The 19,745-nt window shown below is 46.3% G+C and overlaps 1 protein-coding gene across 3 annotated transcripts in view; it reads left to right on the top strand.

Moving 5' to 3' along the window:
• Positions 1–19,745, top strand: part of SRGAP3 (SLIT-ROBO Rho GTPase activating protein 3) — a 176,996-nt gene that overhangs the window by 96,759 nt on the left and 60,492 nt on the right. For all 3 annotated transcript variants that reach the window (XM_077451578.1, XM_077451580.1, XM_077451577.1), the window contains exons 2-7: positions 1,058–1,253; positions 5,186–5,348; positions 7,115–7,177; positions 8,500–8,685; positions 8,963–9,091; positions 18,776–18,997. In XM_077451578.1, the coding sequence (XP_077307704.1) occupies positions 1,058–1,253; positions 5,186–5,348; positions 7,115–7,177; positions 8,500–8,685; positions 8,963–9,091; positions 18,776–18,997 (959 nt within the window). The remainder of the gene's footprint in view (positions 1–1,057; positions 1,254–5,185; positions 5,349–7,114; positions 7,178–8,499; positions 8,686–8,962; positions 9,092–18,775; positions 18,998–19,745) is intronic.

Genomic DNA, 19,745 nt, shown 5'->3' with positions numbered 1-19,745 from the left:
GGATTAGTGGGAGGAATAATGCCCCATTGTTGGTGTCAGTGGGAGGAATAGTGCCCCATCAATGGTATCAGTGGGAGGAATAGTGTCCCATCAATGGTATCAGTGGGAGGAATAGTTCCCCATCATTGGTGTCAGTGGGAGGAAGAGTGCCCCATTGTTGGTATTAGTGGGAAGAATATTGCCCCATCAATGGTATTAGTGGGAGGAATAGTACCCCATTGTTGGTGTCAGTGGGAGGAATAGTTCCCCATCATTGGTGTCAGTAGGAGGAAGAGTGCCCCATTGTTGGTATCAGTGGGAGGAATATTGCCTCATCAATGGTATTAGTGGGAGGAATAGTGCCCCATCATTGATATCAGTGAGAGGAATAGTGCCCCATTGTTGGTGTCAGTGGGAGGAATAGTGCCCCCCCAATGGTGTCAGTGGGAGGAATAGTGCCCCACCAATGGTGTCAGTGGGAGGAATAGTGCCCCACCAATGGTGTCAGTGGAAGGAATAGTGCCCTATCATTGGTATCAATGCACAAGTGGCTGCATTTGATGGGCACAGTGAGACTGCAATTGATGGGGGGGTCAGTATTTTTCAGTTTGCGCCCCCCCCCCCAAAAAAAATTTTGAGCACCAGCCACCACTGCTGTGTACAGCACCCTTTTGGCCCCTCCCACCAGCCATGATCTGCCTGCATTGGCAGAGATCTAGTGATGACATCACTGGGTCTATAATAAGTTATGTCATGCAAACGGAAAGATTTTATTGTTGATGAATTGGAACCAGGGAAGGTAAAATGTAATCAGTTTAAACTTCAGCTTTAAATAGTTTTGGGTTTGTGACTGTTGGAGATTTTGCAGGATTTGGCATTGGGAAAGGATCCTGGAACAGATCTCCGCCAGGCGCCTCTGACATTGAAAACGTTTGTTGCGAGGCTTAGTGTTCGGTATAATTAGATGACCTATTTCTCGGGGCTTCATTTTTTTTTTTATATTAGTTTTCTGCCAGCTCTTAGATGAATGTTGTGACTTTGGGCCGAGTGCTGTAACGTCCCCTCTGTCTCTCTGCAGAGATCCGCAGTCAGCTGGTGGAGCAGTTCAAGTGCCTGGAGCAGCAGTCGGAGTCGCGGTTGGCTCTCCTCCAGGACCTGCAGGAGTTCTTCCGCAGGAAAGCCGAGATCGAGCTGGAATACTCCCGGAGCCTGGACAAGCTGGCCGAGAGGTTCTCCTCCAAAATCCGCACCACCCGGGAGCAGCACCACTTCAAGTAAGATGGCACCGGCCTTCTGGGGCCATCTGAGATGCGCAGCATCACTGCGCCACATTTATGCTTTTAGGGCTTGTTCACACCGGCATTACAACGCGGTAGACATGTGCAATTCGTTTAGTTCCAAATTTTGTTTTTTAAAGAATTTCTACAAATTCGTTAATCTGGAAATATACTAATTAAAAAAAACCTCTTTAACGAATTTTTTCCAAATGTTCGTAAATTAGAATATTCGAAATTTCAGAAATTCTAAATTTAAAAAATATGGAATTTAAAAAACACGAAAATCTTAAATAACTAACTAACTAATAATAACTTAACTATTACTACCTATTAAATTATAGGTATTGGAATTTCCTTTCAAATTTGGCTGTTAGTGAATGTAACGAATACGAATTTATCTGAAGTTATGAATTATCCAAAATAATGAATGCCGCATCTAAACAAATGGAATGTAACAAATGAATAATAAATAAATAAATAGTAATAAATAAATAGTATTAATAATAATAAAAAAATATATTATTATTTTTATTGTTATTTATTATTATTAATTTGCTACGTTCTATTCGTTTAATATGCGGCATTCATTAATTCGCATAATTTGTGATTTTTTTTTTTTTTTTGGGTCTTCGGATTTTTGAATTTTGAATTTACGAATTTTAGAATTCACAAATTTTAGAATTGACTAATTAACGAATATTCACTGCAGTACTCTGGAAAATAGTACGGCCTGTTCTTTTTTTAGAGCACACCACTGCCACCGGCCACATAGGAGTATTTTGCCTTGTTTTACGTTGGGACTGCGCTGCAATTGCCGTCCCACCGCACCTGGTGTGAAGAAGCCCAAAAGCAGGGGCCTCCAAACTACAGCCCATGGGCCACAATCAGCTCACGTCAAGATTTTATCCAACCAGCAAGAGGCTTCCTATGGGCTTTGCTTTAACCCCTCCCCCTTTATGTAATGAGGGACTTTGATGTAAAGGGGACTCTGATAGGGGCCTTGGTGTAAGTGGGGATGATGATGGGGACCATTATGGTAGGGGGACTTTAAAGGGGCCCCTGATGTAAGGGGGAACCCTGATAAGGAGCCTCATGTAAGGAGGACTCTGATGGGGACCATTATATAAGAGGGGGCTCTTATGGGGACCCTGGCGTAATCGAGTAAGGAGGGACTTTGATGGATACCTTGATGTAGAATGGGGACCATTATGTAAGGCAGTAGTCTTATGGGGACCATGTTGTAAGGGTGGACTCTGATGGGGACGAGTATGTAAGGGAAAACTCTAATGCCGCGTACACACGAGAGGGATTAAGTCTGACAGACTTCCAACGGAGTTCTGCCGGAGTTCCGACGGAGTTCCGACAGAGTTCTGGCGGACTTTTCGACCGAACGGACTTGGACACACACAATCACACCAAACTCCGACGGAGTCGAACGTGATGACGTACGACTGGATTCGACTAAGGAAGTTCATAGCCAGTAGCCAATAGCTGCCCTAGCGTCGGTTTTAGTCCGTCGGAGTAGCACACACACGAGCGAATTTTTCGAAGGGACCGGGTCCGGCGGAGTTCCGTCGGGAAAATTTGAAGCATGCTTCATTTCTAAAGTTCGTCAGACTTTAGCTAAGCTAAAGTCCGTTGCAGCCCACACACGATCGAATAGTCTGACGGACTCAGTCCGTCGGACTTTGGATGTTGAAAAGTCCGCTCGTGTGTACGGGGCTTAATGAGGACCCTGATGCAAGAGAGGACTGATTTTAGGGGGAAATCTAATGGGGAGCCTGATGTAAATGTGACTCTGATGAGGACCCTGATGTAAGGGGGTAAGGAGGGACACTGTTGGGGAATTTGATGTAAGGGGGGACTCTGGGGGGAAACCTGTCATAAGGAGGACTCTGATGGGGAACCTAATGAAAGGGGGGACTTTGACGGGGACCCTGTTGTAAGGAGTATTCTGATGGGGACTCTGATGTTAGGGGTGACGCTTATGTATGGGGGATTCTGATAGGGACCCTGATGTTAGGGGTGACTCTGATGTATAGGGGAACTCTGATAGGGATCCTGATGTAAGGGGGACTCTGATAGGAACCCTGATGTTAGGAGGGACTCTGATGTAATGAGGACTCAGATAGGGACCCTGATGTAAGGGGGGGATCTGATAAGGGCCCTGATGTGAGGGGGGATTCTGATAGGGACCCTGATGTAAGGGGGTTACTCTGATAGGGCTTCCAATGTATGATTTGGCCCCTTTTACTGAAAAGTTTGGGATCCCGCCACCGCGCTTTAAAGGCTAAGCCCACCTTTTTCAAGCATGTTTCATGTTACTTCCATGTTTGGGGCTCACTCACATGGATATAATATATGGTGCATACAATGTAAAGTGTTGTACACAGCTGTATACTAGTCTATGGTATAAATGTTCTGTTGTGTATGGCGGCACAAAACCAGGGCCATAATGTTGTCCCTAGTTTTTTACCCCATTGGCTGCCGCCGCTGCTCCTGGCAGACACAAGGCTTAGAGGTAGAACCCCATTGGCGGCTGCCGCCGCTGCTCCTAGCCTGCACAAGGCTTAGGGATTTTTACCCCATTGGCTGTCGCTGCTGCTCCTGGCCATCACAAGGCTTAGGAATAGGACCCCATTGTCTGCCACTGCTGTTCCTTGCCAACACAAGGCTTAGGAATAGGACCCCATTGTCTGCCACTGCTGCTCCTTGCCAGCACAAGGCTTAGGAATAGGATCCCATTGGCGGCTGCCACCGCTACTCCTTGCCAACATAAGCCTTAGGAATAGGACCCCGTTGTCTGCCACTGCTGTTCCTTGCCAACACAATACTTAGGAATAGGACCCCATTGTCTGCCACTGCTGTTCCTTGCCAACACAATACTTAGGAATAGGACCCCATTGGCGGCTGCCGCTGCTGCTCCTTGCCAACACAAGGCTTAGGGATTTTTACCCCATTGTCTGCCACCGCTGCTCCTGGCTGACACAAGGCTTAGGGATTTTCACCCCATTGGCTGCTGCCGCTGCTCCTGGCCAACACAAGGCTTAGGAATAGGACCCCATTGTCTGCCACTGCTGCCCCTTGCCAACACAAGGCTTAGGAATAGAACTGCATTGGCGGCTGCCACCGCTGCTCCTTGCCAGCACAAGGCTTAGGAAAAGGACCCCATTTTCTGCCGCTGCCGTTCCTGGCTGACACAAGGCTTTGGGTATTTCACCTCATTGGCTGCTGCCGCTGCTCCTGGCCAACACAAGGCTTAGGAATAGGACCCCATTGTCTGCCACTGCTGCTCCTGGCTGACACAAGGCTTAGGGATTTTCACCCCATTGGCTGCCGACGTTGCTCCTGGCCAACACAAGGCTTAGAAAAAGGACCCCATTGGCTGCCGACGCTGCTCCTGGCCAACACAAGGCTTAGAAAAAGGACCCCATTGGCTGCCACCGCTGCTCCTGGCTGACATGTTAGTATCAGCAATGTCTAATAAGCGACTCTGTCAACCTGAATGCGTCAATGACGCCAGGTGCACACCCGCCCCAAGTGCATCAATGACTCCTTCAGACTGGCAGCCCCGCTGATGAGACATTGCTGATATTAACATGTCAGCCGGGAGCAGCAGCCAATGGGGTCCCATTCATAAGCCTTGTGCTTTGGGAACACCAATTCCTAAGTCTATGATGGCACAGGTTAGAACATGTCACCTATACCTTCTGTATTCTAGCTGTGCACCTCAGTGCTTCTTTTCCACTCATGCATCCTCCTGAATGCACTGTGAGAGGGAGGTTGCACAACACAGAATGGTTGGCAACAGGCTGTAGCCCCAAGTATAGACACTGTGAAAGCCCAAATATTTGGGAAACTTAGATAAGGAGTATTTATCTCGGAGAGCTCTTACCCGGGGTTCCTCGATAATCATTGAACTTTTTCAGGAAGGATCAGCATCTCCTGTCCCCGGTGAACTGCTGGTATTTGGTTCTGGCCCAGACGCGGCGGGAAAGTAAAGACCATGCCACCTTGAATGACCTCTTCCTCAACAACGTGATTGTCCGCCTGTCACATATCAGTGAGGATGTGATCCGTCTCTTCAAAAAGGTGAGTTGGTCTCCATGTGCGTCAGTCATCTGGAATACATTTGGAGGGGGAGGGGAAGACAATCAGGCCATCTGACAGAGCCAGACGTTTTATGTCAGGGCTCAGCTGACACATAGGACGTGCGCACCGGGCAACGTGAACCTCTCCTGCTGTCAGCAGCTCTCCAAGTGTAATGTGCCGGGCTGGGCTGCCAGTTGCACAGCCTGGTCCCGGGAGTGCTGACAGCAGCTACTGTGTGAATGAAGGCTGCAAACAGGCTGCAGGCTCCATTCATAAATCAGCGCTTATAAAAGTAGTCAAGTTTTGCAGTTATAGCACAATGCTAATGGCAAGTTCAACTTAATTATTATATAATAATGAATCATTTTAATTTGCCATTAACAATAAGACTATGAGTACAGAAATCGATTAACTGGTGCACACACAAAACATGTTCAGCCCGAAGCATTACCCCAGATCAATCCCAATGCATGCACTTCAGACCACAGATCAGCCCCATTGGATGCACTGCAGACCTCATATCAGCCCCAATACATGCACTTCAGACCTTATATCAGCCCCAATACATGCACTTCAGACCTTATATCAGCCTCAATGCATGCACTGCAGACCTCAGATCAGCCTCAATGCATGAAATTCAGACCTCAGGTCAACCCCAATGCATGCACTTCTTCAGACCTCAGATCAGCCTTAATGAATGCACTGCAGACCTCAGATCAGCCCCAATGCATGTACTTCAGACTTCAGATCAACCCCAATGCATGCACTTCTTCAGACCTCAGATCAGCCTCAATGCATGGACTGCAGACCTCAGATCACTCCCAATGCATGCACTTCAGACCTCAGATCCGCCCCAATGTGTGTACTTCAGACCTCAGATCAGCCCCAATGCATGTACTTCAGACCTCAGATCAGCCCCAATGCATGTACTTCTTCAGACCTCAGATCAGCCCTAATGCATGGACTTCTGACCTCAGATCAGTCCCAATGCATGGACTTTAGTCATCAGATCAGCCCCAATCCATGGACTGTAGAGCTGAGATCAGCCCCCAAGCATGCACTTTAGTCATCAGGTCAGCCCCAATGCATGGACTGCAGACCTCAGATAAGCCCCAATGCATGAACTTCAGACTTCGGATCAGCCCCATTGCATGCACTTCAGATCAGCCCCATTGCATGCACTTCAGACTTAAAATCAGCCTCACTGCATGTACTTCAGTTCAGCCCCATTGCATGCACTTTAGAGTTCAGATCTGCCCCATTGCATGCACTTCAGACCTCATATTAGCCCCAGTACATGCGCTGCAGGCCTCAGATCAGCCCCAATGCATGCACTTCAGACCTCACATCAGCTCAAATGCATGTACTTCAGGCCTCACATCAAACCCAATGCATGCACGTCTTCAGATCTCAGATCAGCCTTAATGCATTCACTGCAGACCTCAGATCAGGCCCAATGCATGCACTTCACACCTCAGATTAGCCCCAGTGCATTCACTGCAGATCTCAGATCAGTCTCAAATCCTGTATGTTTAGGAACACAGGGCACCCCTCATGCAGACAAGCTTCCTCCGCACAGCGGGCTGAAGTCCTCACCTCATGCAGGCTCTTAATGACATCTGGGAGGTGGATGTGGCCAAGCTTTGTAATTGACAGTCAAATGGCATCATGTGCCCACTCATGCTTGTATCTGGGGGTTAGAGCATCTGTATACTTTTTATATTTCTATCTTGATGCAGTTGTAATTATAAATCCATCTTTTACAGAGTAAGGACATTGGGCTGCAGATGCATGAAGAACTGGCAAAGGTCACCAATGAACTCTATACTGTGAGTGGAATCCGGTGTAAAGGGTCTAGTATGGATATTCCAGGAATGCTGGTGGATACTATTGGACTTCACCATTTACTGTGATGTTATATTTCTCTGGGACTGAGGTGATGAATTCCTGGTGTCCAATCATAGGGAACTAAAATAAACGGCAGGGTGGGTAAGCCTCATTGTAATGGGTGCAGCAAGTGGGCGGAGCTGGGAACCCAGGGGAGGATCTTTCACTGCCGGTACCCTCAATGGGAAGAAGAACTTGTCCACATCATAAGGGCAACATCACTTATGGGTGGAGAGGTTATATTTTCTCCCTGTGTACACTCTGTACTGTTCTTCAGTGAACCTGTGATGTGTCACACCAACATTTTCTTAATAACCTTCAAAATGAATGACAGATAATGGGCGTTCACTTATTACCCTCCAGCGTCGGGTGGGGAGTGGAGTGTCTGAAGTATTTATTTACAGAAAATATTTACAGAATGTCTTGGCTGGAGGATGTCAAACATCGTGTAGCTCTTTCCTTCCCAGCCTGGCCCCTCCCTTCACTAGATTTTAGTTCTTTCAATCACGGAGGCATCATATGTGGTCATTAAGGGGGCAAATCTTCCCATCTGTAAGTGGTTAATATGAAGTTGCCCTCCACCCATATGAAGTTGGCCCACATAGCTATTAATATGGAGTTGTCCTCCCTTTGTGGCTATAACATCCTAAACTCTTCTGGGAAGACTATTCCACGAGATTATATAGTGCCTGGGGGAATTTGTGAGGTAATTTTGGATGAGAAGACCTGGCTTGGCTTTCCAATCCATCCCAGTGTTCTGTAGGGTTGAGGTCAGGACTCTGTGCAAGAAACTTGAGTTCCTCCACAACAAACTCATCAAGCCATTCTTTATGGAGCTGGCTTTGTACACAGAAAAACAGTCGTGTTGGAACAGAAAATGGTCTTAACCAAACTGTTACCACAAGGTTGGAAGAACACAATTGTCTACAATGTCTTTGTATGATGTATTATTATTAGTACCCTTCACTAGAAACACCTGAGTCATTTGGAGGTGCTCCATATACTGTTGGCCTTATAGCGAGCATGATGGTTAGTTGTCCACACGCATTTCATGGTTAGGTGTCCAAAACTTCAGATGCTATGTTTGCATTCATTTCCATGAACCCCCATATATAAAATGGAGTTCATTGGAATGAATACAAATGTGGCATCTGATGGTTCAATGCCTTTATCTCTCTTTGGAAGTAAGATCTGTAAGATTACCTTTTATTTGGGCAAGTTGTATCTCTTAACCCCTCTCCCTTATTCCTTGACTTATGTGCAGGTGATGAAGACGTACCACATGTACCATGCGGAAAGCATCAACGCAGAAAGCAAGCTTAAGGATGCCGAAAAGCAGGAGGAGAAACAGTTTAGTAAATCGGCGGACTTTGGGCCCAACGCCCTGCGGCATGAAGACAGAGCGCAGAGGCGGAGCTCTGTGAAGAAGATTGAAAAGATGAAGGAAAAGGTAACGTTGCAGCTTTGGATATTGATCGGTAACAATTGTTGCCAAACATAGGCTATAAAAGTCACCACCAGGGATTAATTACTGGTCTGTGGTCTCTCACAGACCTAATGAAAGCGCAGTAATCCACCAACCAGAAGTTATCTTTAGCCTTTTATTGGTGAGCCTAAAAACCTGGTTGCAGGTCATTGTTTTTGCCATTTTGTTAAAACTCTGCATGTGCTGATCTAATCTTTGCCCATTTTGTACTTTTCTAATACATCTTCCTGCCTATTTCCAGCGGCAAGCCAAGTACTCAGAGAACAAGCTGAAGTGTACCAAGGCCAGGAACGAGTACCTGCTCAACTTGGCAGCAACTAATGGTTGTATCAGCAAGTACTACATCCATGATGTGTCTGATCTCATAGAAGTAAGTGAACTTCATGAAGTGTCCAAGCTCTTAGATATTAGTGAACTCCATGATGTATTCCACCTCATAGATGTAAATAAACTTCATGACATGTCCAATCTCATATACGTAAGTGAACTCCATGAGGTGTCTGATCTCATAGGTATAAGAGAACTCCATAATGTGTTCAACCTCATAGATATTAGTGAACTCCATGATGTGTCCAATCTCATTGATATTAGAGAACTACATGATGTATTCAACCTCATTGATGTAAATTAACTCCGTGATGTGTCCAATGTCATAGACGTAAGGTAACTCCATGACGTGTCCAAACTCATAGACGTAAGGGAAATCCATGATGTGTTCAACCTCATAGATATTAGTGAACTATATGATGTGTCCAGGCTCATTGATATTAGTGAACTCCATGATGTTTTCAACCCCATAGATGTAATTGAACTTCATGACATGTCCAATCTCATAGATGTAAGTGAACTACATGAGGTGTCCAATCTCATAGATATAAGTGAACTCCATAATGTGTTCAACCTCATAGATATTAGTGAAGTCCATGATGTGTCCAATCTCATTGATATTAGGGAACTACATGATGTATTCAACCTCATAGATGTTAATGAACTCCATGACGTGTCCAATGTCATAGACGTAAGTGAACTCCAGGACGTGTCTAAGCACATAGATATTAGTGAACTCTATAACATGTCCAATCTCATAGCTATTAGTGAACTCCATGACATGTCCAATATCATAGACATAAGTTAACTCCATGATGTGTCCAATCTTATAGATGTAAATGAACTCCTTAACGTGTTCAACCTCATAGATATTAGTGAACTATATGATATGTCTAATCTCATTGATATGAGTGAACTCCATGATGTTCTCAACCCCATAGATGTAAATTAACTTCATGACATGTCCAATCTCATATACGTAAGTGAACTCCATGTGGTGTCCAATCTCATAGGTATAAGTGAACTCCATAATGTGTTCAACCTCATAGATATTAGTGAACTATATGATGTGTCCAATCTCATTGATATTAGTGAACTCCATGATGTTTTCAACCCCATATATGTAAGTGAACTCCATGAGGTGAACTCCATATATGTTTAGCCTCATAGATATTAGTGAACTCCATGATGTGTCCAATCTCATTGATATTAGAAAACTACATGATGTATTCAACCTCATCGATGTAAATGAATTCCATGACATGTCCAATGTTATAGACATAACGGAACTCCATGACATGTCCAAGCTCATAGACATAAGGGAACTCCATGATATGTTCAACCTCATAGATATTAGTGAACTCCATGATGTGTCCAATCTCATTGATATTAGGGAACTACATGATGTATTCAACCTCATAGATGTAAATGAACTCCATGACGTATCCAATGTCATAGAAGTAGGTGAACTCCATGACGTGTCCAAGCACATAGATATTAGTGAACTCTATGACATGTCCAATCTAATAGATATAAGCTCCTGGATCTCCATGCCTTTCTGGCTGTGGTGGGGGCTGCTGTGGTCTGGACTGGGGGGTCGGGATGCTTTTGTTGAAAAGCCTATGGTGATGTGCCCCTGAAGTGGCAGTTCAGGGGTGCCTTACTTTCACTGTGATTTAATCACTCTGATGTTTGGCACCTTGGTCACATCACTATAACACATATTTTCACACCTGCCTCTAGGGCCGGGCCTTTTGGCTAGGACCAGAGGAATTTTTGATTCCTGGCCGGAGAGCCTGGTCATTGTGTTACACGATGGCCACCTTTTCACTCTCCCTCTTCACTATCCCTTCCCCACTTTATATATTTATTTATTTTATTTCTGTGTGGTTTGTCGTTTTATGTTGTCACTTGCACGTTTGGCGAGTAGGGTGTCGGTCCTCGGGCCAACCCTGAAAGTCTTGTGGGAGGGTGGACATAGGCCTTCTGGCTTGGTTTGCCCTCTCTTTGGGGGGTCTTCCTTCGGGGGAGCCCCTACCCTAGTACCTGGGTGGGTCTGTTTCGGCAGACCTTCCAGAGAAAGGCGGTCGTCTGGCTTCGGTCAGATGGGCCATGTATTGGTACCTCAGTCCCCATCTGGAGCCTAACGCTGCGGCGGTTCAGGGTAAGGTCCTTCCTTGTGGAGGACAGCAGACACCCGTTGCACGTTTTTGTGTTCACTCTTGATGTGTGTGCACTTTTTTTGGCACCGGGTGGAAGTTGTTGGATGTGTTTTGCACGCCACAGGCTTTTTCAATAGAATAAAATTAGTGAACTCCATTACATGTCCAATATCATAGACATAAGTGAACTTCATGACGTATCCAATCTTATAGACATAAATTAACTCCATAACCTGTCCAAACTCATAGATACTAGTGAACTCCATGATGTTTTCAACCTCATAGATGTAAATGAACTCCATGACATGTCCAAGCTTATAGTGAGTGATCAGGGCTTTCTCTCCTGTGTGCAGTGCAGATGTTGAACTATATGGCATTTAAAGTGGTTCTGCACCTTTAAAAAAAATATTAAAAGCCAGCAGCTACAAAATTGACACTTACCTGTCCCAGGGTCCAGCAATCGCTTGTCTCTCTGCTGCCCCCGCCGCCATCCTCTGTCAGGGAATCGGGAAGTGAAGCATTGCGGCTTCACTGCCCGGTTCCCTATTGCTGCTGGTCCCCGCTGTGTCCTGGGAACTGTGTGTTTCCCAGAACACAACGGGGGGGGGGGGGGGGGGCATCTGCAGAGGTCTTGTCCCGGAAGTGGGTGCAGATACCTGGATTATCCAGATAACTGCAACTCCCTCCCCCCGAAAGGTGCCGATTGTGGCACCGGAGGGGGGGGGGGGGGGGGGATCAGATGAGCGGAACTTCCACTTCAGGGTGGAGGACTGCTTTAAGGGGATCCTGGGTGTCACAGTAAATTTATTCTCTGATTTTTGCATGACAAAATATGTTCCATGAAGGCAATGGGCTCTATAAAGTAGTGTTAGGGCCTCAGCTTTTTTTTCTCAGCAATCCATGCCTCATGACTAGCGATGAGCTGAGGTTTGGACTGAACCCGTCACATGTAATAGCAGTCAACTGCAGCCAGGCAATTCCCCACCCTGCGGCTGCATGCAACAAAGATACTGGTCTCTCTGCAGAGGTCCAACAAGCCCCTGCTGAGTCAAGAGTTATAGCTCTCCAATTAGCAAAGCGCATGGTCCCTGTTGATTGGAGAGCTCTTGCAGGGGAACCTGCCAGACCTCTGCAGAGGGACTGCTGCTTACACATGGAGCAAGGGTCCCTTCTCTGTAGCATGCTGTCAGGGGATACGCTTTTCTCGTATCTATTAGTGCAAAAGACTTATAGAAATAAATGTCGATCATACAGTCTGTACAAACCTCCTGCGTCCTGGTATAGCCAGCAATGTGTTAATATGAAATGTGATTGCAGGCATGCCCATTGTACAAGAGCAAAAAAATATGAATCCAATAAAACCTGGAGTTTTGGGGTGAAATGCCCCCCCCCCCCATTGGCCATTGTCTCACTGCTCAGGGGGAGCAGATGGCTCCATGTCTCATCTCATCTCCCTAATTACCTCCGGCACACAGAGGAGGGCAGGCGGCGAGGGGCAGACCCAGGTGTGCCTGGCAGATACCGATCTGTGTGCCGCAGGGACCTGGGGATCTCATGTCAGTGATTTCTGTTCAGCCCGACACAGATGTGACCCCTCCCGTCCGTCTCCCAGTGCATAAAATGCACTCTCCCCTCCACTATTTATACCATATTTATCAGCTATCGTCGTGTCACCCTGCCTGGATGGCCAAAAACATGTCTAAAAATTATTGTTCTAAATATATATACCAGGGAGAGTTATATTCTCTTCAAATATATTTCATATTTTTGCTGTATGAGAAATTATAATGAGTGGAGCCAAAAAAATCCTCCATCACAAAACAGAGTGCAGCTTTATTAAAGTGGACTTTCAGCAACATTGCAAATCTACATGAATGAATTCTTGATATAATATAAATATAATAAAATATTTAATAATACAATATATACAAAAAGTATAAATTCCAAGAAAAGCGCCATTTTTTTTACAATTAATTTATTAACATTTATTACCATTTTTTTTACCATTACCATTAAAAAGCCATCCTTAAAGTGTCACTAAACCCAGGAGCTTTCAGTCACTATATCTGGTCTCCCACAGTACACAGAACATGGAAGTGCAATTATTTTAGTAAATATAAACTGCTAAATGCCTTTCCTCATCAGCAGTATATAGCAGTCTTATGACTTCTATCAGTGTCTGGTTAAAGCTTGTTTGAGGAGTTTTAATTCCCCTCTGATTGTCCTATGAGGCTGCAGGACTCCTGACCCTCCGTCTGGACAGCGCTGATTTGGCCCTGTGCTGATCACATGCACCCTCCAAAAAAATAAAATAAAATCCCTTTAGCAATACACACCAAACTGAGCATGTGCAGAGTGCATCCAAGGATGCATTAAGGTGAAAAAACACAAAGGTTCCCAAACCCTTTAAGTTCCAAGCAATGACTTTGCCTAGGCTGGAATGATGTAAGGCAGGAGGAAGCATTGCCTCAGTCTCCAAGGATCAGACTGCAACATTGTAACTTTGTAGCAATCCACAAAGTTATTGATCTTCCGTCCAGTGACTGTACCTAGGCTGAGATGACCTCATTAATCTGATGCAGGCAGAAGGAAGCATTGCCTCAATCTCCCCCCCCCCCCGGATCAGACTGCAACATTGTAACTAAGGCCGCGTACACACGGGCGGACTGTTCGCCCAACTTTGTCCGTCAAACAGTTTCGGCAAACAGTCCGCTCAAAATTAGCATGGACGGACATGGCCACACACGACGAACGAACAGTTTGCTGAAACCGTGCGCGATGACGTGAACGGCACGTACGACGGGACGAAAAATACGACGTCCTATACACTGCATTATAACTTTCGGCGTGTAAATCCTTTCTGAGCATGCGCGGAACTTAGTTTGACGAACAAGCCTACACACGGGCGGACTGTCCGCTCAAACAAAGTTTCAGCGGACAGTTTTACGGAATTTCCGAAAAACTTTGTTCGTCAGACTGTCCGCTGAAACTGTCCGCTGAAAGCCCACACACGAGCGGACTGTCCGCTGAAACACTGTTCAGCGGACAAAGTTGGGCGAACAGTCCGCCCGTGTGTACGCGGCCTTAGTAGCACTCCACTAGATAAGTGGCTTCAGCAGGGGACTGATCTGTGATAGACATTTGTGAACATAGCCAAGTACTCAGACACCAGGCTTTGTATGTTTATTTTTGTAGATGGTTAATGAGAGTCAGGTGTGCGCAGCAAAGCAAAATTGACGCAACAGTATTATTTTCCCCCCAAAAAATTATCCATCTTTTATCATAAAAAGTTCTTGATCTTGATCTTCCATCCAGTGACTGTACCTAGGCTGAGATGATCTCATCAGTCTGCTGCAGGCAGGAGGAGGCATTGCCTCAGTCTCCTCTTCCCCACCCCCAGGGATCAGACTGCAACATTGCAGTTTCTGAGAGGCTGCAGCAGGAGCTGATCTGTTCCAGACGTTTGTGAACACAGCCAAAAACTGCACCAGGATTTCCATGATCCAGCTGGCATCTCAGTCCAGAAAGTAGATGGTGACCCATCCAGATGCCTGAACAAACATAGCACCATCCTTCTGGAGAGAAAAGCAGGTGAAGGCATTGCCAGGGGGAGTCCTGTGATCTCTGTGAGAGGCAATAAATATTGGACGTGTTGCACTGACATGTTACTTAGCATGCTGCCCTTGAAGCCGAACTCCGGCTTTGCTGTCACTTTAAATAGGTCAATTGGGCCGCCTTGGCCACAGGCAGCAGTGCTCAGTAGCACCCCTTGTGGACAAGGACGCTCCTAACGTCCCCTACCTGTCCTTCATAGCAGAGTGTTGTCTCCCAGTCTGCTGCGGGTGTCGTTACATGGACGTCATGAATTTAGTTCCTCTTTTGCAGAACCAACAGGCTTAGAATTCTTTTAAATGCCATCCACACCCAACACAGACTATTTTTTTTTTTTAACTCATTGATTATTTTGCACACGTAGATTTCCAACCATTTAATCCAATCCAACGTAGAAGGACGTTCCTTAAATCTGACCTCCTTTCCCTTCAGTCTTGAACAGTTGTACCGGCTTCTCCATTGGCCTGAAAGTGCTTATTCTGATTTCACCGCACGCTGTGAGCTTCTCACAATGTGCATTAGAAGCTGCAGCAAGTCAGAGCCCCCCCCCCCATCATTTCCTGGCTGGAGGATACCCTACATCATCTAGCCCACGGGTGTTCAACCTCTGGCCCTCAAACTGTTGTGGAACTACAATTCCCATGAGGCATCGCAAGGCTTAGAGTTACAAGCATGACTCCCACAGGCAGAGGCATGGCGGGGCTTGTAGTTCCTCAACAGCTGGAGGGCCCCAGGTTGAGCACTCATGATCTAGCGCCATGGGTGTTCAAACTTGTGGCCCTCCAGCTTGTGGAACTACAAGTTCCATCATGCCAATGCCTTTGGGGGGGTCATGCTTGTAATTGTCAGCCTTGCAATGCCTCATGGGACCAGTGATTTTTTTTTTTGAAAGCCCATGGCATGTGAAACACACTCAAAAACTTCACCCGGTGCCCAAAAAATGTGCACACGCATAAGGAGTGAAACACAAAAAAGTGCAACGGGTACACAAGCCCTCTAAAATCAGAGGGCCTTGCCCTGAATTCCCCGGGGCCTTGGGCTCCTGACGGGGACAAGGGTACTTACACTCGGTCCATGTGGCCAAAACCAGACGGACCCCTTTCTCTGGAGCAGTCTTTCTCAACCTTTTCAACACAGAGGAACCCTTGAAATAGTTGTCCAGTCTCAGGGGAACCCCTTCTAAAAATTAGAAATGTACAACACACGATTCATTAGTGTGATGGTCAGTGGGAAGAACGGTCCTTACACTTGTGGTCATTGGGAAGAACGCTCCTTACACTTGTGGTCATTGGGAAGAACGCTCCTTACACTTGTGGTCAGTTGGAAGAACGCTCCTTACACTTGTGGTCATTGGGAAGAATGGTCCTTACACTTGTGGTCAGTTGGAAGAATGATCCTTACACTTGTGGTCATTGGGAAGAATTACCTCCTTACAGAGAGCTAAAAAGATCAATGGTGTTCGTGGGAACTTATCAGAGAGGCAGAAATGGCCCAATGCTTCAGGAACCCCTAGCAACCTCTGGAGGAACCCTAGGGTTCCACTGAACCCTGGTTGAGAATCACTGCTCTGGAGGGTCTGTGTATATAATGTCATGGTGGTAATGACCTGTATATACAATGGGCGGTCCAGAAGGTTCAGCACCATTTGCCATTGTAAATCAGGCTTTATAACTCGTTACATTTGGAATATCATAGAACAGCATACCTGTAGATAAAACAGAGATAAGGGTAGAGAAAATAATACATTAATATCAAGAAAAGATAAAGAGAACAGAAGGAAAGGAATTCCCAATCAGAAGTACGGCTCCTGAAGGTCAAAATTACAAAAGTTGGGAGGAGGAAGGCGTCTCCACCCGGCCAACGCCGCCGTAAGTGAAAGGTCACTCAGATGACCTTATTGCTACATGGGAACATGTCCATTTCTGATATGTGTTGGTTCAGCCAAATACTGATCTTTACCTCTACACAACTGCTGGAAAGTTGAATCCCCTGTTATATTTATAGGGACTTCGAGGGTGAGACCTCCCCAACGGGTTCCCAGTTCTGCTGAACTGCTGCTGCTTTGATGCCACCCTCCCTCCCTCCCTCGACTCTCCATATCATAGTATAACCAAGTACACTATACTGCCAAAAGTATTGGGACGCCTGCCTTTACACGCACATGAACTTCAATGGCATCCCAGTCTTAGTCCGTAGGGTTCAATATTGGGTTGGCCCGCCCTTTGCAGCTATAACAGCTTCAACTCTTCTGGGAAGGCCGTTCATAAGGTTTAGGACCGTGTCTACGGGAATGTTTGACCGTTCTTCCAGAAGCAAGCGCATTTGTGAGGTCAGGCACTGATGTTGGAAGAAAAGGCCTGGCTCGTAGTCTCCGCTCTAATTTATCCCAAAGGTGTTCTATCGGGTTGAGGTCAGGACTCTCTGCAGGTCAAGTTCCTCCACCCCAAACTCGCTCATCCATGTCTTTATGGACCTTGCTTTGTGCTCTGGTGCTCAGTCATGTTGGAATAGGAAGGGGCCATCCCCAAACTGTTCCCACTAAATTAGGGGCATCAAATTGTCCAAAATGTCTCGGTATCCTGACGCCTTGAGTTCCTTTCACTGGAACTAAGGGGCCAAGCCCAACCGCTGTAAAACAACCCCCACACCACAATCCCCCCTCCACCAAATGATTTGGACCAGTGCACAAAGCAAGGTCCATAAAGACATCAGACCTCAGCTCCTCAATGTTACATGGTACATACAAGAATCAATATTCAAAATTACTGAGAAATATTGAAAATAAAGCAATAATGAAAAGGGAAGCATATCTCTTAAATGAGGTCCGAAGCTCCGCCCAGCGTGATGATGTCACCGCCTGGCTTCCGCTTTGCACCTAATCTGCTTTCTCAAAGGAGATTTGAGAAAGCCGATTGAGCGCGACACTTCAGTCGGGCGGTGACGTCATCACGCTGGGTGGAGCTTTGGACGCCATATATGAGATATGCTTCCTTTTTCATTATTGCTTTATTTTCAATATTTCTCAGTCATTTTGAATATTTGGTGATTTTTGTGGTTTGGAACACTGAGTTAGAATAATAATTTTGAGGAGGACAGGGGGGTTTTCACACATTTCAGAGACACAAACTATTGCAGGAAATCTCACCAATGTGGGAGGGGCAGAGACACAAACCACTGCAGGAAATCTTATTGTGGGAGGGGCAGAGACACAAACTACTGCAGGAAATCTTATTGTGGGAGGGGCAGAGACACAAACTACTGCAGGAAATCTTATTGTGGGAGGGGCAGAGACACAAACTACTGCAGGAAATCTTATTGTGGGAGGGGCAGAGACACAAACTACTGCAGGAATTCTCACCATTGTGGGAGGGGCAAATACATAAACTACTGGGGAAAATGTCACCATTGTGGGAGGAGCAGAGACACAAACTACTGCAGGAAATCTCACCATTGTAGGAGAGGCAAATACATAAACTACTGGGAGACAATCTCACCATTGTGGGAGGGGCAAAGACACAAACTATGGGGAGGGGGATCTCACCACTGTGGGGGGGGCAAAGACACAAACAACTGCAGGAAATCTCACCATTGTGGGAGGGGCAGAGACACAAAACACTGGGGGAAAACCTCACTATTGTGGAAGGGTCAGAGACACAAACTATGGGGGGGGTGGGGGGTGGGGAACCTCACTATTGTGGAAGGGACACAATCTACTGCAGGAAATCTCACCATTGTGGGAGGGGCAGAGACACAAACTACTGGGGGAAAATCTCATCATTGTGGGAGGGGCAGAGACACAAATTTATGGGGGAAGGCTCACCATTATGGGAGGGACAGGGGCACAAACTACTGCCTATTACTATCAACCATGAGTTGCCCTTTGCCTGTGTATTGTATGTGGCAAGATGTATTTACAGGCACTCCTGTCTCACTGATTTCTCTGGTTTACGCAGTGCTGTGACCTGGGATTCCATTCCAGTCTTGCCCGCACCTTCCGCACATACCTCTCAGCCGAGTATACCCTGGAGACTTCCCGGCATGAAGGCCTTGACATCATCGAGAACGCTGTGGACAATCTGGATGCTCGAAGTGACAAGCACAAAATCATGGACCTCTATAACCAGGTCTTCTGCCCGCCACTTAAGTTTGACTTCCAGCCTCACATGGGTGACGAGGTGGGTCCTGCGTATGTGTCCTACAGCAGTGAAGAGTATTTTAGGAGAGGAGAGTTAGATAGAGGAAGGAGCAGAGTCCTCCAGCAATGCAGAGTATTTCAGGAGAGGAGAGTTGGATAGAGGAAGGAGCAGAGTCCTCCAGCAGTGCAGAGTATTTCAGGAGAGGAGCGTTAGAGGAAGGAGCAGAGTCTTACAACAGTGCAGAGTATTTCATGAGAGGAGAGTTGGATAGAGGAAGGAGCAGAGTCCTCCAGCAGTGCAGAGTATTTCAGGAGAGCAGAGATAGAGCAAGGAGTAGAGTAATCCAGCACTACAGAGTATTTCAGGAGAGAAGAGTTAGTAGAGGAAGGAGCAGCGTCATCCAGCAGTGCAGAGTATTTCATGAGAGGAGAGTTGGATAGAGAAAGGAGCAGAGTCCTCCAGCAGTGCAGAGTATTTCAGGAGAGCAGAGTTAGAGGAAGGAGTAGAGTAATCCAGTACTACAGAGTATTTCAGGAGAGGAGAGTTATAGAGGAAGGAGCAGAGTCCTCCAGCAGAGCGGAGTATTTCAGGAGAGGAGCTTTGGATAGAGGAAGGAGCAGAGTCCTCCAGCAGAGCGCAGTATTTCAGGAGAGGAGCGTTGGATATAGGAAGGAGCAGAGTCCTCCAGCAGTGCAGAGTATTGGAAAAAATGAACATTGGTTATAGGATGGAGTCTTGCTGTTGCATACTGTACTTGCACAATGATGTTCTTGTTGAATACAAAACA

The sequence above is a fragment of the Lithobates pipiens genome, unplaced genomic scaffold, assembly GCF_037356315.1.
Source record: "Lithobates pipiens isolate NorthernLeopardFrog02 unplaced genomic scaffold, aLitPip1_a1.2 Scaffold_23, whole genome shotgun sequence".
NCBI classification, from domain to species: Eukaryota; Metazoa; Chordata; class Amphibia; order Anura; family Ranidae; genus Lithobates; species Lithobates pipiens.
The sequence above is the reverse complement of the archived record's forward strand: the minus strand, read 5'-3'. Positions and strand labels throughout refer to the sequence as shown.